Source organism: Heliconius melpomene, chromosome 10, assembly GCF_056956725.1.
Source record: "Heliconius melpomene rosina isolate 202511_hmr_F chromosome 10, ASM5695672v1, whole genome shotgun sequence".
In the NCBI taxonomy this organism is placed as follows: domain Eukaryota; kingdom Metazoa; phylum Arthropoda; class Insecta; order Lepidoptera; family Nymphalidae; genus Heliconius; species Heliconius melpomene.
In genome coordinates this window covers 1,360,364-1,387,134 of record NC_140398.1, presented here as the reverse complement: position 1 = coordinate 1,387,134, position 26,771 = coordinate 1,360,364, and the positions used below count along the sequence as shown (strand labels likewise).

The following is a 26,771-nucleotide window of genomic DNA, read 5'->3' as shown; positions in this document are numbered from 1 at the left end:
TTACAAAAAAAAAATTCATCTCTATCCATCCCAAAAATAGAGGACAGTGGCATTTCGCGATATTCATTTTGGAAATAAAAAATTACAGTAATAGAATCCGGTAAGATTCAGGCCATCGTAGCGTAGTGGTTCTGCGTCCGACTGTAAACGCGATTGTTGTTCGATTCCCGCTCGGAGAAATAAGTTACTTTCATTTCTTCGCTACGGTCACTGTCACTCAACACGCAGTGCCTCGAAATCGGGGTTGGTGAAGTTCGTCTTAACACTAGATTCCCTCTGCCTACCCTACTACATGCGGGATACAGAGAGAATTAAAAAAAATACATACCTTAGTGCCTTCAACACTGATAATGCGGTACAAATTTCGAGATGAATCATAGAAGAACGAGACGGAGACCGCCGCTGAGCTCGCCGACATCCACGATCGCTTCGTTTTGGGGTCTATGTGAAACACGTGGGCCTTGCACGTGAAAATCGGCTGCTCTCTGGAACAAAATATGGAAAAATATTGTAAATAAAGCAAATAATAAAGTGTAAATATATTTATCCGATAATGGCAGGTTAAGCAGAGAGAAGCTAGTGTTGGACACTGGGCAGAAATAATTAAATAAAATTAGCTTATTTAGCAAAAATATGTAGGTATTTATATTTGCCAAAAAAATTTTAGATCCAATGAATGTTTTTTTCACATATTTTTGCATATTTCTATTTTGCACCCTATAAGTAAAGTCACATAGAAGCAATGTCAATTGTTTCCTTTTATTATAATTACCTGCTTTATTTAATAGAAATATGGGGAAATGCCGCTAAAACCAAACTAGCTGATGTCCAAATTTTACAAAACAAAATTATTAAAATACTCTTTCATTATAATTTCTTAACTCCTAATTCAATTATATATAAAGAAACCAAGTTGATGACCCTTAAACAACTATATATAAACAGCACTTGCTTACTTATTAAAAAAATATTAAACGACTCGATCCATACTAACTTAGCTTTTGTAAAATTAAAATCTACAACAAATCGTTCCTTGCGGTCGCGACGTGCGAGTTTATTGATTTTACCTAAAACTAGAAGACAGATTGGTAAAAAAATGTTTACCTACGAGGGGGCACGACTTTACAATAACCTACCGTCTTCTTTGAGGAGTGTAAGCTCATTCAATGCATTTAAAACGCAACTAAGCAAATACATTATTGAAAGCTACCCACCCTAAAAAAAAAAAAAACAAATGCATTGAATGAGTAAGCAAAAAAAAAAATGTAATTGATTTTTGATTAATGTACGACCGACTACAACTATTTATTAAGTTAAAAAATGTTTCCATGTAAGTGGCCTATGTGTTTTAATGGGAATAAAATATCTTTAACCGTATAATAATTGTTATGAATATAAATGTCGATTTTTTCTATTCCGAATTTATATTCAGATATTCGATTCAACTAAATAATAATAGCCATGTTAGAAATAAGACAAAATAAATTTGCACAAAATGCACATATAGGTATATTAATAATAAACTAGGTATTACATATTAGAATAACTCAACGACAGTGTTGTTTAAAAATGATTCATACGTTACTAAAGGTATTTATCCTCAATTCTCCACAGTGGGATCTTAAAGTACGTACATACATTACATTCGATACAAGACAATAGCCAATAGAAGCATGCTAACAATAGCTCACGATATTCCTTTATGCAGATAGTATGTGGGACTTTGTACGAGTATTGTTACATCTTTTAGAAAAATGCACTTTAACTTACTAATTTGCATTTTTAAGTAGTAGTGAATATATCGTTATCTATATTAATATTAAAAACTTGAATGCGACAAAAATTTTATAATATTCTTGAATATGTCATACATAACTACTACACTAGTTTTTAGCGTTAAGTCGTTACCTAAGCTACAAGATAGACAGAAGGCACCCTACGGAGGTTCCCCGCTTTACTTCAATTTTCCGCCGGAATTCAACGCCGCGCTTTGCCCGGTTACCAGAGTGAAGAAATGAAAATATTTCATATTTCATTTCCTCGAGTGCGAATCGTTTCCACAACCTGTCGCATTTACGGTAGCACGCCTGTGCCCCTGCGCTACGATTGTCTTCAATATATTATAAAAACATTTAAATACATTACATTTGGTGATTTTTTTATATAAGTATAATTTATTTTTTTTCATAATCTATTTTATAGGTATTTTTTTTAAATATCTATAAAATAAATTATGAAATAGATGACGTATTTAATAGCATCATCTCTCGCCAATGAATCATTTATTTGTAACAAACATCAACAATCTTAGTAGTACAGTACAGTCGTAAAGACGTGGCCCCTCTGAAGTTAGGCTTTCTGAACTTGTACGCGTTGTTCACTCGGGAACAAACTAATCAAAATATATACTAAGTAGTTAAACTTCAGAACTTCTTACTCCAAATCATTAACAGGTGTTTACAACAAAAGCTACAACAATTATATAAAAATTTGGCAAATGTGACCATTGTACCTATAAATTACTTGGCGAGGCATTGCCGCTTAGAACGCGTGTCCAAATTTTTATAAAGAACGTCCATTAGCTAATTAACTATTTATATATATATTTTTTAGTAGATAAGAGAATGGTAATGGATAGGCCAGTGCCAAATTTCTTTCTTTTTTTCAAGCTGTATCCCGTATGTAAAGACACTCCACTTTCTTTCTTTCCACCGAATTCAAGCGGTAATGCTGGTTGAGTGCCGGAACTTAACGCCGCGCTTTTTCTCGACACTAGAGCGAAAAAATTCCACTGCGCCACGACTGGCCTCCAAATTTACTATTTACTGTCACAAATTTCCTTTAATGGAAAAAAATGTCAATGCAACTAACACAATTTTAACGCAAATAAAAATTTATTTTAATCATTTCCTTCAAAAAGACTCAGAATTTTGAATTTTAATTAAATAAACTTTGTAATATATTGCATAAATAATTTTAAACAAAGTAGGTTTATAAGTTCTACTAACTTTTATTTCAATTAAACAAGTGAATTTATTGCGGACCCATATCACATCTTTTTGAAAGTGCAAACTAAGATGTCAAGGTCCAAAATTATAATGCCACAGTCCACAGAGAACTATCAAGAAAATAAATAAACTGAATGATTGTTCTAAAATCATTGTTAGTCTTAAAATATGTACCAACTTTTATTATTTTGCAATCAACTAATAGTTTATTTGATTTTTTCATAGCTTGGTTTTATATAAAGAATCTCTTTGTTAAAGTTAAAGCCATTCAAAAATTTTAAAAGTACGGCAATGACATTTGTTATTGTAATACCACGTGACCTCTACTCAATCTACACGTTTTTTGGTGTTCGGTTTACAAGCGGTAAAAAGTAACTTTTTTTATTAATTTCTTGATGTATGATTACCCATATAGTATTGGCAGAAAAAACCTAGTGGCAAGACACTTCGGTTTCCGCTTTATGCCCAAATTCCGATTTCCGAGACTTTGGGTATAACGTGTACAAAAAATTATTGTAATGTGTAATGTATTAATTTTTAAATGTAAATCTATTGTGAATCCGTATAAAATAAAGCTGAACGTAGCAGGACTGGTACCTGCAGTCTCTTGGATAACATGTTTAAGCGCTCTAGCCAATTAGACTACACGTTCACTTTACGCGGGCAGGACGAAATGTTGGCACTAATAATATAACTTATTTATTTGTATATATTATGTATATAGTACCTTCATACTATTTATCCCGCTCTGATAAAAAGAAGCGACTTTGGCTTCCATAATTAAACATGCATTGTTTTATATACAGGTGGAAAGTTGAGAGCAGTGTCTTAACACTAGCGTGTGGTGGAAAGTAGAAAACGGATAGATTTTACACTAGGGCCTATTTGTGTAAACAATAAATACGTCTTAATAAGAAGTTAAAAAAAGAAATAATAACCGCAAATACCTTCATATATATGTATATCTACACAATCTACAATATAGTATAGGTACATCCAGAGAATTGGCACAAAACCCATCATCCATTTCAATTTCATCTTAATCCGCTTAAAATTGCAGCCACGTTGCATAACAAACCAAAACTACTACTGCATTTTCCACAACTACAGCAGTACAGAATATAGGTAGAAAATGTACAGTGGCTTTTCAGTTTTCGTAAAAAAAAATTAAAATAGCCGCGGCTTTTACTCAAAGGTCAGCAGTTCAAGTTTATATACCGCCAACTATAAATACCAGTCAGTGTTGAGAGACATAAAAGGCAGATGAAAATCATTAAACCGCGCTATAAAAGAGTGACCTAGTAGACTGGGATCCGGCCGTTGAATCCTGCATATACGAGTTTTCTTAATTAAACCTATATTAATGAATAATACATGATTAGTAGAACAGATTACACCTGGGTTGCCTGGAAGAATCCTGCCGCAATCACCTTTAATTACATTTTTTCGTAACTCGTTTTTGGAGAAAATTGCACCAATACGTTTTTTATATGAATCGCACATCATTTGAAAGATAATCTCATAAGGAATTGGAAAATTAAGGGTTGCCAGCTCTCAGTCTGCCGCAAGTCTAGGGTTGCCTGGTTTAAACATGTCACTAAATGTTAATAATTTGCACTCATGTGTTTTTTTAATGAATTATATATCAAATTAAAGCTTATTTTTTTCTGAATACTATAAAACAGGGTTGCCTGGAAAATTCCTGCCGCAAACAGGGGTTGCCAGCGTTTGAAATATTTTATTCCGGTTCCGTTTGACTATGAGAATAGACGATGAAATGCGCGGTCTGCCTTATGTTTTAAAGTAAAATATTATATAATAGAAGGTCGATCTTAAAATCAATGTTTATTCTAATTGTTCACCTGTTAAATGATGATTTTAATCATATTAAGTACACGCAGAAAACTATTTAAAGATGAAATCATTCTTATTTTTCAAGTAAAATAATAATCCATAATATTGAGTCTTCGCAAAATTTATTTTATAAATAATAATATTTAGTTAAATAACCCTTTTAAAACAACTAAATTATCTAATTAAGTAAATGTTTACAAATATCGATCTACTATAAGGTACAGGGTGAGTCATATTGAACTTTCCGGTTTCGGAAGGACGTTGCACGAAGAAGGGAAGGAGTAGAAGGGTGGGGATGGTGTCATTAGACGCGCCATGACATGCAGTTTTAGTGTGAGCAATGGCTTGGTCGGGACAACATCGTGCGTTCGTAGTTGAAGAGTTTATTAAAAATGGCGGCTCCGTGATCACAACACAGCGTGCGTTCCGTTTACATTTTGCTATTGGTCGACGTGATCCCATTCCCACTGGACCAACAATCAGAAATTGGGTATCAAATTTTAGAGCAACATCATCAGCATTAAAAACAAGACCACAAGGCCGAATTAGGACGTCAACGTCAGCGGAAAATGTGGATAGAGTGCGGGCTTCAATTCAACAATCCCCTCGGCGTTCTGTTCGGAAACATGCCGCTTCACTAGGATTATCTTTCAGTAGTGTCCGCAGAATACTGCATAGAGACCTTAAATTTCACCCATACAAGATTCAGGTAGTGCAAGAATTAACAGTTAGAGACTTAGACACACGAACAAATTTATGCCGCGACATTCAGCAGATCCCCCGCACTGCTGTTTTGATCTTCAGTGATGAGGCACATTTTCACCTCGCCGGAACTATCAACAAACAGAATTTTCGATACTGGGCTGAGAATAACCCACGAAACCTACACGAACGACCACTTCACAGCCCTCGAGTGACAGTGTGGTGCGCTATTGCAGAGTTTGGTGTGTGGGGTCCCTATTTTTTTGAAGAAGATGGTCAAGTCGTCACAGTTACCTCTGCTCGGTATTGCGACATGCTTGAAACTTTTCTGAAACCGAAATTGGAGGAATTAACGCAGAATCATGACAACGATAACATCGGTTTCCAACAAGATGGTGCTACAGCCCATACATCCAGGCGTTCAATGGAAATCCTGCGACAAATGTTTCCCGGTCATCTCATTTCTTTGCGAGGTGACGTTGGGTGGCCGCCGAGATCACCTGATTTAACCCCCTGCGATTTCTTTCTCTGGGGTTACCTGAAGGAAAAGGTGTACACGCATCGTCCCCGAACCATCGATGAACTGAAGGCTGCAATCACGGAAGAAATCAATGCTATTCCGCTGAATATGACTCGACGAGTAATGGACAACTTCCGGGAAAGGCTTCAGCAGTGTGTGGTCAATGGAGGTAGACATTTACAGGATATCATTTTTAAAACCAACTAAATTAAAACTGCATGTTATGTGCTTTCAAACAATAAAATAATTTTTACTGCATGTCGCTTTGTTTTTAATACACACCTTATTGAAATCGGAAAGTTCAATATGACTCACCCTGTATTAATTACAACATGTTTCCTTAATATAATGAGAGGTGACAATTATCGCGGATATTTTTTTTATTAATTAAGAAAATGTGGAAAATTACATTTCAATAAACAATCTCTCTCTCTCTTCGCCCTCTGCTTGTTTGATTTGACAACGCCGTCCGTATCCGTAGAAAGAACTATGGCGCCCATCTTTTTGGTACGAATATTTACGTTTTTGCAAAGTAAATGAAAACTATTCAACTAATAAAAACTATTAAAAAATATAGATAAAAAAATGTCGCTAGCAAGAACTTCTCCGTCTATGCTGATAGTTTTTAAGGTATTTAGGTCTGAAAGAATTGTTCTTATAATTATAATAAAGCGTAATCACTCACTAACGTCCCTAACTTAGTATAATCAAAACTGAGGCAACTCCCACGGCCACAATTGTCTACATTTTATTAAACTATATAATATTAAATATTAAAGTATACTTACGTATTAGAAAATAATTAAAAAATACTTCTTTATATTTTTGTTTTAAAACAATTAACTTTTTGTAATACTGTAAATGATAACTGTGCATTGTGTCACTATTTAAAAAAATGTCACTGTATTTAAAATTCATTTTTTGGCGAAACAATAACATAATTTTACACTTTTGGAGAGATTCCTTGTTAAATTCTATCGCATTTTCACTCCTGCCGCACAAAAAACACATCTCATCTCATCATTTTTGTCAAGTAAAAACGTCTTTACTCCAAAACGAAAGGTAAGTAACTAAGTAATATGCTCAAAAACAACTCATTTGGCCATCTGCACTTTCATTGCATTTAGAAACAATACATCTTCGAAAATAATTTTATTGCATTTGGTTTGCTTTGTATCGCGCCGCAAAATGTTTATCTATAGTAAAAAATAGCCAACTAATTGATATTTGCCGACTCTTGGTCAAAAACCGTAAATAGCGTTTATTAGTCGGCATTACTGTCGGATTTTCTTCGAATTTATTTTGCTAACTTAGTTTTGTTTATTATAATTCTATTATATATATTTCTTTCCTATGCAAATTATTAAAAATTGCGTGAGAATAAAAAAATTCCGGCAAGCCTTGTCAAATCAAACAAGTAGAGGACGAAGAAAGAGAGTTCATTGAAATGTATTTTTCAATATAATTAATAAAAAAAATATCCGCAATAATGGTCACCCTTCATTATATTAAGGGAACATGATGTATATATATTAATAGTTTATAGTAGATCAATATTTGTAAACATTTATTTAACTAGATAATTTAATTGTTTCAAATTGGTAATTTAAATTAATAAATAAATATTAGTATTTAGAAAATAGATTTTGCAAAGACTCAATATTATAGATTCATTATTTTACTTTAAAAATAAGGATGATTTCTTCTGCCCCATGATCTTTAAATAGTTTTCTGCGTGTTCTTAATATGATTAAAATCATCATTTAACAGGTGAACAATTAGAATAAACATTGATTTTAAGATCGACCTTCTATTATATAATATTTTACTTTAAAACATAAGGCAGACCGCGCATTTCATCGTCTATTCTCATAGTCAAACGGAACCGGAATAAAATATTTCAAACGCTGGCAACCCCTGTTTGCGGCAGGAATTTTCCAGGCAACCCTGTTTTATAGTATTCAGAAAAAAATAAGCTTTAATTTGATATATAATTCATTAAAAAAACACATGAGTGCAAATTATTAACATTTAGTGACATGTTTAAACCAGGCAACCCTAGACTTGCGGCAGACTGAGAGCTGGCAACCCTTAATTTTCCAATTCCTTATGAGATTATCTTTCAAATGATGTGCGATTCATATAAAAAACGTATTGGTGCAATTTTCTCCAAAAACGAGTTACGAAAAAATGTAATTAAAGGTGATTGCGGCAGGATTCTTCCAGGCAACCCAGGTGTAATCTGTTCTACTAATCATGTATTATTCATTAATATAGGTTTAATTAAGAAAACTCGTATATGCAGGATTCAACGGCCGGATCTCAGGGTATAGCGCTGGTTACATGAAAAATGTACTTTTAATAAATGTAAAATTATTTTGTGCGAGAGAAATACGCTGTTGGGGAGGTGTAGGAAATGATGGACACTATTGCGACAGGTGTCGGTTCGAATCTCGTATCGTAGGATCAAAAAAAACATAAGTGTACATAACCTAGACAACCGCTCAAAATTATTTGGCCAAAGTTTAGGACTTTTACATAAATTAGAAACAATACATGTTTAAACCCTTTATCTACCAAAAAGTAATACAGCTTATTGTTATTTGTTGCCTCCTAGTCATAACATAACATAACATAACATAAAAGCAGAAATAAATTAAATTTATAAAATGAATTGAATAAACGCATCTAAAATATAAAATAACTACCCTCAATATTTTTGTGTAATATAAATTTCATATGACCAGAAAACACGCTTTCCATAGTTCAATATTTAAAATCCTATCTAAACGTATAACTTTCCTGGGTAAACGGGCTATCCTACACAAGAGCTTTTCAATTCTATCAATGGTTCTTGAGATGAGCGTGTTCAACCAAATTAGAAATGAGGCTGTCGTGGCGCAGCGGCACAAGGGTGTGACTGTAACGCGACGGTTGTGGGTTCGATCCCCACTCGAGGAAGTGAAATATTTATTTCTTCGCTCTGGTGTGTACGCAATGCCTCCAGAATTCGGCAGGAAGTGGAAAGGAGTGTCTTAACACTAGGTTCCCTCTGCCTACCCTGCTATGTGCAGGATACAGCGTGAAAAAATCTTCAACTTTATAATATGTTGTGTTGCAATCGGTAATATGAATTAGGAAATATAGAAGTTACGTTGAGCATTTACTGCGAATAAAAAAAATAATATTGAGTAATATTTTTTAATTATAATTAAACGCAATTACTGCGTTAAGTTAGGCAAGCTGCACAGAAAGAACTTAGAGACTATAAGTAGAGCTAAAACACTTCCTTTTTCATATTCTGTCTAATTACGAAAATTTGCGAGTAGAATGGTGGAACCAGTCTTTACTAGAGTGAAAATAATTTCAATATAAACATTTAAAATCGAACCCACAACTATTGAGTGTATAGCAATTTTCAATAACTTCTTATCACTAAACAGCTACCTATAACTAATATAAGAATCCTTTTGTCACCAAAAGGATTAATACTTAAAAGGATACTTGTATCTATAAATATATACATAAGTATAAGTACATAAACCTTTTAGGACCGCCACTGTTTACAAAGACTGAATTCAATTTCCGGGCTATATATGAATTTTGTATTAAGTATACGATAGGATTGGCAAGGTCAAGTGAATCTAAAAATCTATATCGGAAGCCATAAGCGAAAACGTAAGAACAGAGATGATTGTGTAACGGGATAAAACATAAAACACTGTTTATAAATAAGCAGGATGAACAGAGAGTACTAGACTACTTCGAAACATGGCGCGTTGAGTGGCGGAACCCAACACCGCGCTACCCTATCGGAGCGGGGAAATAAACAAAAAATAATTAATTTAATCTCACTGCCATATTAATTATCTTTATATCAAACAATTAACCACAGACGGCACAATTATGAAAAACAGATTAAGAATACCACAATCGGTTAATTAAACTGTTGTTTATGAAGCCACGTTGCAAATTGAAGCACTGAGATAAATTTTAGCGCAAGCTTTTATCCGTCCATTCATTATTTTATATTTTTTTTAATGGAAAGAATTTTCATTTTGCGATTTTTGTAAGAGTTTACGCGGCGTTTAGTTCCGCTGCGCTACTCGTTTATGTAATGTCCAGTGTCCCAGTATTTCTTTAACAAGAAGTGTATACGAAGGAGTGTTTTAAAAAATTGATTCCCTTTTGCTGCACGCCAAATACCTAACCAAACTACCCAATCTTAATGAACATAATATCTAATTTTCATATCATGATACTCAAAGAAATATAATACTGCTACCAAATCAGTTTCACGCGTTTTCCCGCATAAACTAGGTTAGGCCTTAACAATAGGTTCCCTCTGCTCACCGTCCTATATCAAGGTGACCAGAGGAAATTAAAACACTTATCTAATTTTCGTTTAGTTTTCGAGAAAATGAGGGAATAGAGCGGGAAATTAAAAATATTTTAAATATAATTATTCTCCCGATGTCAGACGCTGCCCACGACATACGCGTCAAATGGAATATTTCTGGACAAAAAAAAAATACTATGGCAATAATAGTGATCTGTAAACGTAAAACAGTATATTTAACCGACTAAAAATGCGACGAAGATATTATTTATTTTTTAACTTTTGGATTTTATTTGTACTGATCGATCGACTTTAATAATTGTTTTTTGTCTTGACAAGATATAAAAATATTAAATCAAGTAGTAAATTACTCAATTCGACTACCCTACAATATAACCGATACTAAGACATACTCGTACCAACATAATATTCAAACGTCGATTTAACTAAAATTTTTAATTTCCGCCCTCGAAGCGCAATGGCAACCTGTCAATATAACCACGTTAGGCGTTGTTAATTGTGCCAAGCGAATTAAAAAAGTAAGACGATTAAAGATGGGAATGCAGTATTACCATTAACTTACATGGCCGGACTAGCGTTAGCGTTTTGTTTTGTTATACGAGTATATTTCTTTCTGAGAGGCGCGGGTTCAATCCCGCTACGTTAAAAAAAAAAACTGTTTTCTAAAAACGTTTTTTTTTCTTTCATAAGTGTGGATTAACATAAAAAAGTATAAAATATGAAAAAAAATCCATCCCCATCCAAGGTCTCCAACGGGCAAACGAAGTAAAATATTTTTTAATATTTTAAATTTATTTAATTGTGAATATTAAAGTAGACAACGAAGTATCTTTGAAGACGAGGCCAGTCGTGGCACAGGGGTACAAGCGTGCGACTGTAAACGCGAAAGGTTGTGGGTTCGATTCTCAATCGAAGAAATGAAATATTTAATATTTCCGTTTCCTCGCTCTGGTAATGAGGCAATGAGCTGCGTTGAGTTTCGCCATTTGCATTACTTCATCCAGGACATGTGCCAGTTTGTAAATGACATTCTGTTTCTCCAGTTTCAAGTTTATCATGTATTTCTTATAACACATTGTACCTATCTACTTTGTATAGCTGCTCTATCACAAATATGTTTGACCCATATATTGATTCATTCAATTTAAAGTGCATAAGGCAAAATGTCAGATTCAATTGAGTTCATTTATTGTTACAGGGAAATAAATACTTGATATAATGTATAAGCATGTTGCAAACATTGTCAATGGCCAAATTAAATTTTATATAAGGTCATTTGGGCATGTAGTCATGTGGGGCAATAGGTAGATAGGCAATTCTATCCACACAAAAGGGTTATGAATTTGGACAAAAAGCAGAGAACAGTTTTTTTAGTATATATGTGATATTTCCCTATTACTCCGACCATATGACCCTATTATCTGAGTGTCTGTCAGCAGACTGCTTCTCATGAACCATGACAGTTAGACAGTTGAAATTTTCATATATGACATATTTTTGCTGAGGCTATAACAACAATATCATAATAAAATATTATTTAAGCCTATATAGGAGAGGTCTGTTAAAGTTGCCTCACATTTCACGAATCATTTATTCATTGTTAACATTTTTGCAACTTTTCATGTAATTAACTGAAAGTCATGGTTGTGGATTCTAGGTGGTACAAAATATGTATAGTAAATATATCCAAACAACAATCCAAACAACTCCAAAATGAAAATTCATTAAAAAAACTGGTATATAATAGATATAATTACTTTTGTATACCAGTTTTTATCCAGAAATATAAATAGCATAAACTGCTAAACAAATTATAGTTACTAAATTAATATAAAAATTATTATTTAAACAAAATTCTTACAAATTTTCAAATTCAATGTGTTCTTCCATTTCTGTGGTCACAATTCAGACTGGGTTTAACTTGAGTTTATCATTTAAAACTCGAATGGCAAAACTCAAAGTGTGCCAAACAATAATGTACCTTTTTCATTGTAATAATAAAAATCACTTTCACAAATTTCAATTTTTATAGCAAATTGATAATACTGAATCATAAGTTGGTAAGATCATAGATAAGATTATCTACAATATTACTTTATTTTTTTCTTCATATAGCAGAGTAGGCAGGGGGAACCTACTGTTGAAAGACACTCCTCATACACTGCCCAATTTACAAGGCATTGCATTTTGAGCAGTGTTGAATACACTGCTTTGTCTTGTTACCAGAGAGACAAAATGAAAATCATTTATTTCCCCAAGTAGGGATCCTAGCAATAACTATCACACTACAACAGCCTATGTTATAATTTCAAGTCCAATAAAAAAATATATAAAAAATAAATATATTGTTGTAAAAATTTATAAGTCTTTGAAATGTATAAATAATTTTGTAACTGAATAATTTTACTTCCTATAAGAAACTAATGTCAATGCATGACAGCTGTAGATAGTGTTATCAATATGAAGTACATCACACATTTTCCCAATTACATATCAACAATAACAATTGATAACACATACATTTTAAATCAAATTTATTAATTAACCAACTTTATGATACACACAGAGTACTGTGTACATTATGTTTTAATTTATAAAATATATATATATTTTAAATAAGAGATTACTTAAAATTTTACTAAAAATCGTCATTCTTTTTCGCGAAGTAAAAATATCAGAGTTATTTTCGCCGTATGCGGCTAACGAAGGCAATTGCGCTAATTTGCTCTCTTGGCTCGTGAAATTCATTGGAGTATGAAAATATTATAAATAGTAACGACCCGACGTCCCCCAGTGGCCTTAAAGCGAGGTAAGCTGTCGATAGATACAATCAATCAAAATGCAAACACCTCGGTCGTTTTAGACCGCAACTTGCGAAATAAATTAGCAAACTATGTGCTCTTAAATTTACGTTAAAGTAGGTCTCCTAATTTTATTTTACTGACTAAAAAGTAAGTCGAGTTTTCGTAAAAATAAACAAAATAAGCAACTCTAAGTGGAAAACCCTAAAATATCCCTTCGCATTGGTAAAATGCATCCCCTCCCTAAAAATATCGAGATCTAAGGGAAATGATTTTTTCTCAAAATTGAGAGGAACTTTCAGAAAATAATGATTTTTTCGCGTGTATGTTAATTCTGTTCTTTCAACTTACCCCATGGTTTCTTTTCCTGCTGTCATTTAAACACAATAAATTAGTAAAATACTCTACTTCATAATTCCTTAATTTTTCCCACACAACTGTCATGCGGCGGACCCACCATAAACTATAGAGTTGAGTCAAATTGCCACCGTCATAAAATGGCCGCACTGTTTATAAATTGCCAGAATGAAATAACATATTTAATTATAGAAATAATCTAAATTAAAAACAATACTACTTTAAGAAATAATACTATTTTCGCGAATAAAAATAAAATTCATATGGGAACAATATAACCATAGACAAGATCGAATTTATCTGACAAACATTTGGAGAACAAATAGTTCAACTATTCAACGGTAGAGAGCACATTATCATTAGTCTTGCTATAATTTACTAGATGGCGGAATTTGAAAATTGAAAAGTCCCAAACCTTGCTTATTTTAGTAAAAAAAATCTAAAAACCAATACATGCTCTATTTAAAAGATTTTTTGATATATTTCGAAACTAAGATCTTTATTTACTAGAAAATAAAATAAACATCTTAAAAATTATTTTAACTCTAATAGAAAATCACTTTTTTCTCAAAATAAACAGATGCCATATATAGGACTTGTAACTTGTAATGTTGGACTTTTGTATGTTAACATAAATAATCCAATTTTTCTTAGATAATGGTTACATCATAATATTCAGTACATATAGATATATATTGACTTGAACAATTACTTAGGTTTTTTTATATGTTGAAGACGTCGAGGCAAAATTGCAACGTTGATGACATGAAAAGTGTAGCCTGTAGGTTTAATTCTAACTCTCATTTCAAAGAATATAACATACTAGCTGACTTGGGCGGTTTCGCCCACTTGAACTATACGATTTTTTATTAAATATGTTTATAAAATTATGTTCAGTTTAGGGGTGAATTCTAAAATACCAAGAAACACGTTCAATTAAACATTTTTAAGAGTCTGAATATATAAGTACTTAAATAAATTCTAACACAAGCCTTTATCCATGACATCGTTCCCGTGGTCCAAATAACTAATTCTTGTATTTGACACACCCCTTGGGTTCGGTTCCACTCGGTAGAATGAGGTATTTTTATTAAGCTAAAAAATTAAAATAATTTTAGTTTTAGTAGGCCTGTTTCTTGTAAAATTTGCAAAATAACAATATGTACAATGTACATATTCTTAAGAAATAATTGCAACACATTTTTTACTATAAACAATAAATTATTTGCAATTAAAAATTACAATAGGTAACAATTACTTTCCCTTTTCCCAATAAATGTTGACAAAGCGGACATTACAAAAAAAACCTTTATTTGTTCCAAAGCTTTTTGCAATGAAGCTTTTGTAATAACATGATTAATTTAATTAAGTAATAAAAAATCTGGTCAAGAGGGAGTCGATTCATCAATTGAGAGTTCTGTACCAATTTTATGATTGGAAGTCAACGGGTACATGACTTATAAAAGTTGGCAAACTTAAATTTATTTCATACAAAATAGCTCTCATTATATAACTTTGTAATTATTTTTCTGCGATATACCTACCTATGATTTTCCATTTTCGGACATTTTCTTTGAATTGAATTTAATATTAATTACTCCTTAACACCTTCACGTGATCTTGCGATAAATAAATGGTCTCGAAAGATAAACATACAGACAGATTGACAAAACAGTGATCGTTTAATTTTTTTCTCTTAAGGTATGGAACCCTAAAAAAAATTATATTTTGTAAATTTTGTAACTTTATGCAACTGTCCCTTAACTAGATCACGAGATAGAGTGAAAGTTTATTACATAAAAATTGAACGTTGATCGCAATGTGTGTTGCTTAAGGCGAAGTCTGTCACTCGCGTTCTTTAGTATATTGAAAGTAGCGCTTTTAAACATTATTATGACATATTTTAATATATTCGTGTCATAAATTATCGATTATGATGTATTTTAGAATATATTTTAATATAGAATTAATTGCTTGCTCGTTCGATGCAACAGTGGCGTACCTAATTACATTTAAAAAAGACAAGTTTATTTAATTTTCTGTCCTTATATTATATGGGAAAAAAAAATCAAAAAGTTTCATTGCTTCTCTTGTATATATATAAAAACGCAAATATTAATTCATCATTCACGTACGTACATTATCGTTATGACACCATGGTGGGCTATCTTTACTGAACTCGATGGTTTTTTATCTTCTTCTAGCTTCAGACTGTAACTTACATTCCACACTTTCCGTCGAATTGTGGTGGCATTGCGAGCTGCGTAACGGAACTTAACGACGTTGTTTGCGCATATTGGTTTTTAGATATATAGTATTCTTAGTTTTACGCCTGGATTTACATATTAATAAATGTAAAATTAAAAATAACATTATAATGGTATTTTAATTGAGCTTCACCTTAAATAAAGATCGGCCGTAAGAAAAAAATCGACTCTAACAATACAATATGAAAGAATAACTTATGTCACAATGTAATATCTTTAAAGCATTGTTTATTTATTTATATAATATACATTGTATAACAGTAATTTATATCTCTATAATATATAAAACTCTTCCGTTGCTAAGTGGAAAAATACACCTTGAGAAGCATAGGGGAACACTATAAGAGACGATTTGAAATTCCTCCGTGAAGAAGAAAACAACGGATTTTAATGTCATAAAGGTCACGCAAGAAGTTACGGGCCATCACTAGTTTTAAATAGTATTATGTAATTGCACCGTTACTTACTAAATGCGATTGTTGTAAGTTCTATATCTTAGAGGTGCTATGTTTAAAATTAAACTAGTATGATGTCTTCGCCCTCGTGGATAGTAGATTTTTCGTAGTTGCCGTTATAGCGTGCTTGGTTTGCTAGAACGGAACATAGCAGAATAGGCAGAGGGAACCTAGTGTTTTAACAGACGCTTTTTCCTCAAATTCTGGAGGCATTGCATGTCGAGTGGCGGAACTCAACTTAATATAATTTAAATTATATATTTTTTATTTGCTTTAGTAGGGATCGAACTGAAATGAAAATAATTTAAATATAAACATTCCTTTAAGCGTATTCGAACTTACAACAGTTACAACTATTGCCTTTTTCATCCGACGCTAACCACTGCGCCACGACAGCCTCAACTATAATAATCATTGTTCTCATGTCACATAATTGCCTCTCTTTTCAATAGTAAGGTAAAATGCAATAAATTCAAACGTTCAATATCCAATAGTAGATCGCAAGGCTTTTTAAGTAAAAAATAATGTAAAAAGTGATAGAAACGTAAGATTTCCAAGGTTAGTAATTAATTTCACACAAAAAGACAGATTATTAAATAGACATAATTACGAGAGGACATAAATCTATAGAAGAAAACAACGCGGTTCCTTACTTCCTATGAAGTTTCCTTAGACTAACCGTGATTTTAAGTATTATTTTTATTCTTTATTAAAAACAAACCTAATTTTTTGTAATTTCTTTTTAATTAAGTAGTAGTTGTGGCCAGTCGTGGCGCAGGGGTAAGCGTGTAAACGTGACAGGTTGTGGGTTTGATTCCCACTCGAGGAGAAATGAAATATTTAATATTTTCATTTTGTTGAGTTCCGCCATTAGACACGCAATGCCTTCAGGATTCGGCGAAAAGTGGAAAGTGGACCGTCTTAACACTAGTCTTCCTCTGTCTACTCTGCTACGTGCTGGATGCAGCGACCAAAAATAGACCTCACAAGTATAAAGCAGAACAGCGTTTATGAAAAAGTTTTGGAGGATAGATGTACCGTCCAACTATAAAATACCGTGATTTTGAATTAAATCTCAATGATAAATGATAAATGAATGACTGTCTCTTCCCTAGTTTGGCAATACAAAACGGGGTGAATTATGACAAAAAGTGGAAAATTAAATGAGTACAGCGTGGAAGTGTCATGACACTAGATTCTCTCTTTTCACTAGAACCCTTTTTTTAAAGAAAAAATAATATAATATTATTTTTGTATTTGAAAGCTGCATTTTAATCATTAATGAATTGTGATCGAGCACAGATAATTAATTATATACTTCATTGCTAAATCTAATATTAGCAGCAAACAATATGTTTAAGTAACACCATATCTTGATAAATGTATTGGATAGACATTTGCAATTGCTTCCTCGCTTCCTCGCGACCTTTGTAGAGCCTTGAAGTGACGTGGGTAGCATGAGGTATAACATATATGTACAAAAGGCTTATTTTGTATTTAATATTTATTTGTTATTTAAATTATAGTTATTATTATTCTACCATTATATAATTAGAATTAGTAGATTTTTTTTTTGATGATATTAATGTATATTTTGATATTAATTTTTTTCCTCCTTGCATTGGTTATTTTTTATTTCTAGGCATTTAAACTGTTTTTTATTAAAAAAATGTAAGGTAAAGTAAGGTAAAAAGATGTTTAACGTGGTATGCAGAGATTAAAAAAAAAGAGAAAAATTAGGAAACTCTGGTTCATATAACTATGCAGTTATTTGAACAAGAGTATTTATAGGGATAAATCTTCTCAGATTAGATTTCTAACAATTATGTAGTATTAATTGGATAACTAGAAAGGTTAGAGACCGTAGACACCGTAGCGTTTGGTCCTCCACTCTCCGTTCTCTCTGACTCCCCCGCTAAGGATAAAGCGTGAAGCTATGTATTTATGTATGTACTAGCAAGGTTTAAAAAACTTCTTTTCCATAGGGTACCAATTTATAATTACCTTTCTCCCCCAAAATAACTGTATATTTCACATAATATTGTCATAGTATGAAAAATTTTCAGTATGACTACATAAACTTAACAAACTAAGCTTATAGGCCACCTATGATTTAAAGTTCCGTTCTTATCGGATCATTAGTTATAAATGATTAATGACATAATATATTAAACACAAGCTAATTGTAAACTTCCCAACTTCCTAACGTCGGCCGTGACCCGACCATGGCTCCCATCAGAATATTACCAATAATAATATAATTTATTGTTGTTACTTTGTTTGTTTGTTTCACTAAAATTTTTGTAAGTATTGTAAAAGTATTTATATGATTTTCAGTTATTGGAAGTATTTTAGGAAGATATAGTAAAAATAGATTTAATTCTTTTACGCTCTTTAACCATTGTACTTCTCAATTTCTAAATAGCAGGGCAGGCAGAGAGAATTTAGGGATAAGACCTACTTTCTGCCTAATTTTCGAGACATTGGGCTATGAGTGGTGAATTCAACACCGCGTCTGGTCTACCAGAGCAATTAAATGATAATAATTCATTCTCTGTAGTGGAGGTATTCATGGCATTTTACAACTCATTTTTTTAATTCGAAATGGATAGATTATATTTATACATTTCACTTTACAGTGTCAATTTTCTTACTATTAAAAAAATAAAAAAATGTGTGTAAATGTCTCTAATTTAGAAAAAAAAATATTTAAAATCGTGTAAAGTCTGGGTTCGACGCGAATAATAAACATTAACAGATAATAAATAAAGGAATTTAAATTCTCATTTGATTATAATAGTCTATTGGCAATTATTGACACATCGTAATGCGAGTCAGGGTCGTGTCACGGCCGCGGCGAGGAAGTCGGGAAACGCGGGCTTTTGTAAATGTTACTATTGACTTGAACTTTTAATGACGTCTCTTTTTTAAAAAGGAATCCGTGAAATCATTAATAGTTTTTTTTTATATTATTATCTTGTTAATGCTTGTAATAAATTAACACAAAAAACTATAATAGTACGTACCTAATAACCAAATAGGATCGAAATATTTTTAACATTTTAAAAATAATTTTAGAAAACCTATAAATATATGGACGATTTTCAAGAAGCGCAAATTCAAATCTAGTTCGCTTCAAAAACCTTTTTTCACCTTTAAGCAGCACACTTACCCCACGGTAGGCCGAGGGTGCCTTGTAATAAGACACTCTGCTATCCACTTTCCGCCTAATTCTGGAGGCATTACGTGTTTCTGCTCAAAATTTTTTGACTTTTTCTAAAAAAGGTAACTTAAAGTTTTTAGAATTTTAAGTTATAATTCTAGCGATTCTAGCACCCACAAAAAGCGCCCACTGTACCACAATAGCTATCAATATCAATAATTACTTAATATTTACTGTTCTCATTTGCTTAAGAACCGTGAATGTGCCGCTTAATCGTTGTTCAATCAGCCGTGCTCAATTATATATCTAGTTAAATGTACGAGTACGCTTACAAAAACTAGTAAGTACTTCGTTATAATCTCCAATTACTGGCATAACTAATAAGTTATTTTACTATTGTTACATATTTTTTTTTAAATTAAAAGTCGTGGTGTAGGGGTATACTTGTTTTTTTAATTTTCCGTTCTAGTAAGACTAAGTTCGGCGTTGAATTCCGACAATTTATACGGGTATATAGTTACTAAATCTCAGAAATTAAGTTTTTGTCAAAATAATCATTCAATTGAATAATCAAATGAGTCAAAAAAAAATATTTAATAGATTAAATTGCAATGCAAACTACTAACTTTGATTTAATTTACAACAACGAATTATTAACATTTTGAACTACGAATGTTAAAGATTGTTGTTCACTTGTTTTCGTGAAATGTAAAGAACGGAGTGTCTTAACTCTAGCTTATCTATACTTACTAAACAGTAGTGTGAAGATAAAAAGCAATAATAATCGAAAATAGTAATTTCGAAAGTACTGCCTCGCGAAAAATGAAATAACCGGCAGCGTCATTAAACCGAACGCACCAGTTAATCGCTTAATTCGTTCACTTCGCGTTTTCGTTATATAATGCATGGGCATCGTAATAAGTTGTTTGTGATATGTGTTTTTTATTTATTATATGGAATCATATAAATATTTTTGATTTTTTTTATATGGAAAATCGAAAACTTTTATTTAAGGCGTCGAGATAGTGGCGCTGAGGCAAAAGTTGACTGACGTGACGGGAGATTTTCATTTACGAGTATATCTTCATTTCCTCGCTCTGGTATCGAGACAGCGTTACGCTGAGTACCGCCCCTCAAAACGCAATGCCTCGAAGATTTGGTAGAAAATGGGAAATTGCAATGGGCACGAAATGTTTGAGCATAAGGGTCTCAGATTCCTTCTATCTACTCTGCTATGTGCAGGATACAACGGAAAGCTAAAAAAAATTCTATTCAGCCGTACTAGCTCTGTATCTCTCCTTCCACCTATTTTGTATAAATTGCGTGGTGCATCTCAACGTTACATTTTGTCTTGTTACTACAGCGTGGAAATAAAAATTATTCTTTACCCCAATTGAGAATCGTACCCACAACCGTTGCGTTTACAGTTAGGCGCTGACCCACTGACGGCCTCCATAATAAATATAGCAGAACAAAAGAAACAATAAAAAAAATTTTGATCAAAAAAATATTTTTTAAGATCCGTAAATCCCATGAAAAAGTCACAAAAATCGCAATCACTGGACCAAATCAATGTAAATTCAATACAACCTTTGTATAGCTACTTAAATTAAAACAGATATTACACATCCGCATATATTTTAATTAAAAACGTATTATTCCTACAAAAAGTAGCAAAAATCCAAAGTCTAAGGCCTTAAATATATTTATTATGAATGGATTATAATTTTATACTCGTATTGTAAAACGATTGTGGTTAACTTATATTATTATGTTTACATATAGTCTTGCTTCTATCCGCGTTTTTATGATCTGTACAATAAATTACTGTTTTACGATATGTTTATTTTTATGTTATATCCCGATGTGATATTGTGGCATAATAAAAGAGGAGGTTGTGACTACATTTCTTCTCTTCTTTCTTTTTCTTCTCTTTCTATTTATTCTATCCATTAATAGAGATGTTAGCCTAACCTCCCTTGTGTTTGATAATTGTTAGATAAAAAAAGTAAAATTAAAATGTTAAAAGAACTGTATAGTAGAGTCAACGAAAAGGAATGTTTAATCAAATTGAATAGTTTTTTTTAAAAAAAAAAGCATTTCTTATTTCAAGATTTTCAAATCAGCTTCACTCTGTAGCCCGCACACAGTAAGGTAGACAGAGAGAACCTAGTGTTAAGACACTCCGTTCCCCAATACAATAGGGTGCTTTAACATACAAATTGCTATAGTAGTGACTAGAGTATATTTGAAAGAAATCTAATAATAATTTACATGTCTTTATCTCTCATCGTTTACGTAAGTAATGTATGCATGTAGTGAATTATCTAACATAATTGTTGTTACATAAATTTTAAATTCAACTATGCCTGACTGTTTTGTGAAACAAAAGAACAATTGTAATTTTAACTGGTTTAAGTTATCTACTATGTTGCGAGTACAGTGTGTTTATTATTTATTTTAGTAACTCTACGTTCTTCATCATGCCCCGGGCGCCGCTCATAAAGGGGCACCAAATAGTCCGGAAAACTATTTAAACGTACATATGAAATTATATTGTGTTCGCATGGGGGGCGCTGTAAAAGTATTTTGCCCCGGGCGCGAGTTAAGCCCGCTACGCCACGTACGACGACGACGACGACGACGACGTACGACGTTTTTCTATACTAATATTATAAATCTGAAGAATTTCTGAGCAGGGAGAGAGAGAGAATAGAGACCGTAGCGTCTGGCGGTCCCTTCTCTCTGGCTACCCCGCTTGAGATTCAGCGTATAGCTAAGTTACGCTTATTTGAATTGAGAAATTATTTTTGTTTTGCATAGTCCATTTGTCGTGAAATGCTATATTATATGAGTTCCACCCGTGTTCACTCAATGCCTCAAAAATTCGGCGGAAAGCGGGGAACGGAAGTGTTATTGGGAAACTGAGTGTCTTAATACTAGGTTCTATATATGCTACTGTGAGCGCGCAGGCTCGCACGCGAATCCCCTCATCGTTAATGCGTGTGATTACATCCCTAACGCACTCCTTAGACGCAGACGCCCGCGCAGCGTCCTTTTAGACTCCGATGACGCCATTACTATAGCGAATGCCCCGTATGTAGGTAGGAAACACACTACTCACACACGACACAAACACCGTCGTCGACGGAATCGACGACGAAGTCCAGCTTATTCAACGGCTCGATCGCGTCTCGGCGCGGTCGGGCCCAGCGGTTAGGGACCGTTAGCTCCCTTAGAGTAGTCTAATTTGTCCCCAGTCGCGACTTAATGTCGCGGCTGGTTTGCTTAGCATAGGTGAAATCCCAGTCCGCTCGACGGCCGCAAGCCGAGGTTCGAGTCCTGCAGGGGGCGCCCTTACAGTCGTCGACTTCCTCACAGGCAGCCACTTAGTGCTTGCATTTCTTCAGGGACAGAGTACCCTCTTCCCTACCCAACCGGTGTCGCTGTTAAAGCCAATAGGGCTAACAGCATTATCCACATGTTCGAAAAAAAAAAAAAAATGGTCATAAAACAAATACGTAACGTATAAATACAGTTACTTCTTCTATATATGTATAATAGGTTCCCTGATTCTCTCTGGCCACCCTGCTATATGCAAGACACAATGTAAAGCTAAAAAAAAAGTTATTTCAAGCTAAAATAGAATTACGTTACGTTGTCTTTGTATAACGCAAGAATGCAGAAGATGCGTGAAGATGACGAAGAATCTGCACTTAATTAGGCACGAACAAACATTCTCCATCACTAGCGTCATGAGTATCCGGGATGTATTCGCATCCATTTAATATTTATTATAAAAGCTTTTTAAAGGTTAGCTAGCTGGCTTATTAAAATCCTATACAAAATTAATAGGTAATTAAAATGATGGATAAAATAAAAATGAATTGAAATTAGAGAGTGATATTTCAGTAATGAGATAATTGATTTAATAATTCTTATAATTAAGCAGTCCTCAAAATTGCCTTGTAAGACAATGTATATAAGTCTAAAAGAAAAATTACAGAATTACAAAATCTTTTTATAATTATAACTAATACAATGGCTATTTAATGCCGGGGCTCGTGGCAAAGCGGCACATTGTCTGCACACTGTAAATGCGACAGCTATGGGTTCGATTCCCACTCCCACAGGAATTAATTATTTGCATCCTTGCTCTGGTAAAAACAAAAGGCTCTTCTTTTCACTCGCTCAATAATGAAATATACGTAAAACGAAATGGAAGTAGTTTAATTTTTCTTTTCTTTTGTATTACGTTCTAATCGTAGTTCAATTTCTAACCATACCAATCAACAGTTATTATTCCAACACTATTGCAATATAAAAAGAACAGGTTAAATTAACTAGAAAAATTTAATACTCTTTGCCTTCCACTCCTTACAACTATTTAATCCAGTCACCTAACGCTTAAACAGTATCTAATTGAATTTTAAAATCGGCGAGCGATTGCTGTGTAACCTTTCGACGGCTGATTTTGTATTTTTTTTATAATTATCTTGCGATTCGTTTCCATGAATTATGCATTTGACAATTCTATAAAATATTTATAAGAGATATTCATCGTTATATTCTATAAATCTTTACAAATGAAATATCGTGCTTGGAATGACAAGTACAAGTATAAATAAGATACCGCCTGTCTGTAAACTAATTTAAAGGTAAATGTAAATTATTATTTCGTCGCCCTGTTAAAAAGAAAAATATGGCGCTCAGTTCCTAAACTCAGGTAGCGTAGTCGCGTAGGGCGGAAAATGAGTAAAAAGATGTCTTAAAACTAGGTTCCCTCTGCCTCTGCCACTCGTATTACAAAACAGAATAATATTGATAATAGCAATTTATACCTACTTACTGAGTTTTCGAATAAAGAAAAAAACGAATTGCGTTAATATTATATTGATTCTTTGAACTACATTTATACAAAACAAATTAATTGAACTCTTTTCTTTAAAATTCTTAATTAGAATGTATTGTAGACTCAATTTGTACTCGCAAAAAATCATCTAAATCACTTTGAAAACCGTGTCGAAATCTGTGGCACGTAAATTCGATGAGGATCGTATACTAAAATATATAAAATTCATTATTCTATACAAAAAAAAAACAAAAATAGACTTATACTTAAAGATGTATTATATACGACGGACGTAGATTCGATCCTGACTCGGGGCAATGAGATTTTTTAAATTACTTTCGTTTTCCCTCTCCAGTAGACAAGACGGCAATGAGTTTCGCGTGGCGTTAGGTTCCGTCATTTTAAAAAGTAATTAAATATTAAATAAATTTTATTTATATAATTATCATTACATTAATATTTTATTCGCTGCTCAACGCTGCGCTTTGTTAATCTAATAAAATCTTGTTAGACAAAACGCAGCATTCAACACGCAATCTATTATCTATTGAAAATTAGGTGGAATGTCGGGAACGGAGTGTTTTAACACTAGGTTCCCTCCGCCTACCCTACTATGAAGCGAGATAACGTGAATCAAAAAAATATATAGCTAGTTAATAAGGTAAAGACACACGGACATATGCACGTGATTATTTACAATTCACAGCAAGTAAAGCCTTAGGGGAAAATATGTTAATTTGAAGGAAAACTTAGTGCACCGGAAGTGAGTAGAGCACGTAGCTGCCGATTCGCAATGAAACAGAGCGATCCTCTGATTACCATTGAATTTTTATGTTATGTTCGTTTAGTTATATTACTTTAGATGTTTTCCTTGTTATTATAATATCCTTTTTAGTTTCACGTTTTGTCCCTAGCGGGTCAGACAGAGAGAACAGAACTTCTAATGCTACAGCCAATAATCATCAATTCTTCATATATGCCCAGAGGGGGGATTGATCATGATTTTCATGTGACCTTCGTGACCTTCCTCCAGTATCATCGACACTGTTTTTTGAAGGTCAACAAACTTCTTCCCCTACCTCGTTTACCACTCTTGCTTCATCTACACTATGGTACCTATATGATCAAAACTATTGGACAGTAATTAAAATGCCTTAAAAAAATAAGAATTTTATAAAAACATTACTATTAGTGTATGAATACTACATCTATCTACTAAATGCCTTGCAATTAAGTGTACCTAGTATATAAGTAATTTGTAAATATCTTATCAATATTTTTATAAACTTGACCTAAATACTTAAAAGTTCTATTGCGAGATATTGCAACTTTTTAACCTCCACAAGAAATTATTAAAAAAATACTATCTATCTATTTGTCAGTCAAATTCGCCTTTACGGATGACTGGTTCAGGTGATTTTAATTAAATATAGATATAATTTGTTATGCAAAGTTTGTCTGTGTATTGATTTATATATCTCATAGTTATCTATTTTATTTTTTAATATTATAAAGCTGAAGACTTTGTTTGGTCGAATGCGCTAATCTCAGGAAGTACTGGTTCGTATAGGAGGAGGCTATAGGCTATATTGCTTCAATATTATTAACATATTGCCATTTGACCTCAGGGTGATGCTAAATTAGTTAAGTAAACAAGATTTGGTTTTGGTATAGTGTATACTTTGGCTGCTTTTTCTGGGGCAGTAGGTTCCATCTTTCATAACAAATATATATACATTTGAACTTGAAAATAACAAAAAAGTAATTTTATTGGTCATATAATAAAAAGTCGGTTAAAAAGAAAGTGAATAGGTAAGAAATGACAAGGGCTAAATCTTTGGTTTTATTAAAACACATTCACGAGTTGGCTACTGAGTTATATAAATATAACTTTATATTTAAATAAATATTCAATATAAAATTATTGCAACAGCTTTCTTGTTTTTAATTCATTTGACTGCCCACAATTTTTTTATGAATAACTAATGAAATTAAATTAAAATTAGTACACTACTAATTTTAATTTAATTTCGACGACAAATTTACTTAAACGAAATACATGACATATGTACATAAGTCACTAAAAAAGCGAATGAAGTACCTTAACTCTAGTCTACCTCAGTATATTCTTATTAAATGAGGTTAAAAAATTCTCATTCTTTTTTCATATATTTAAAAAATATATAAAAAAAGTTATACACACTTTTCCTGCTTCATACAAGCTTACATTGGCAAGGTCATGGAATTCACATACTGACAGAAGTTAACCCGCGAAATCACAACAAGTTTTTGTTTACCCAAAAAATATGAAATAATTTAAAAAAAACCAAGCCAATTAGATTTTAAGATCTTTCCGTAAACAAGGTACTTTACAGTAGTAGTTCCGTATGGTGACAACTAATTTAAATTTAATTATTCTTCACGCACTTCCC

At 32.6% G+C, this 26,771-nt stretch overlaps 1 protein-coding gene across 2 annotated transcripts in view; it reads right to left on the bottom strand.

Moving 5' to 3' along the window:
• homer (protein) overlaps positions 1-13,709 on the bottom strand; it is a 37,935-nt gene extending 24,226 nt beyond the window's left edge. The window contains exons 1-2 of one of the 2 annotated variants that reach the window (XM_085190964.1): positions 13,597-13,709; positions 329-485 (exon numbers count right to left, since the gene is read on the bottom strand). In XM_085190964.1, coding sequence (XP_085047090.1) covers positions 329-485; positions 13,597-13,622 — 183 coding nt within the window. In that variant the 5' untranslated portion in view covers positions 13,623-13,709. Of the gene's footprint in view, positions 1-328; positions 486-12,305; positions 12,444-13,596 lie in introns of those variants that run through there. The other variant, XM_085190963.1, reaches the window with a different exon arrangement.
• Positions 13,710-26,771: the final 13,062 nt, after the last annotated feature.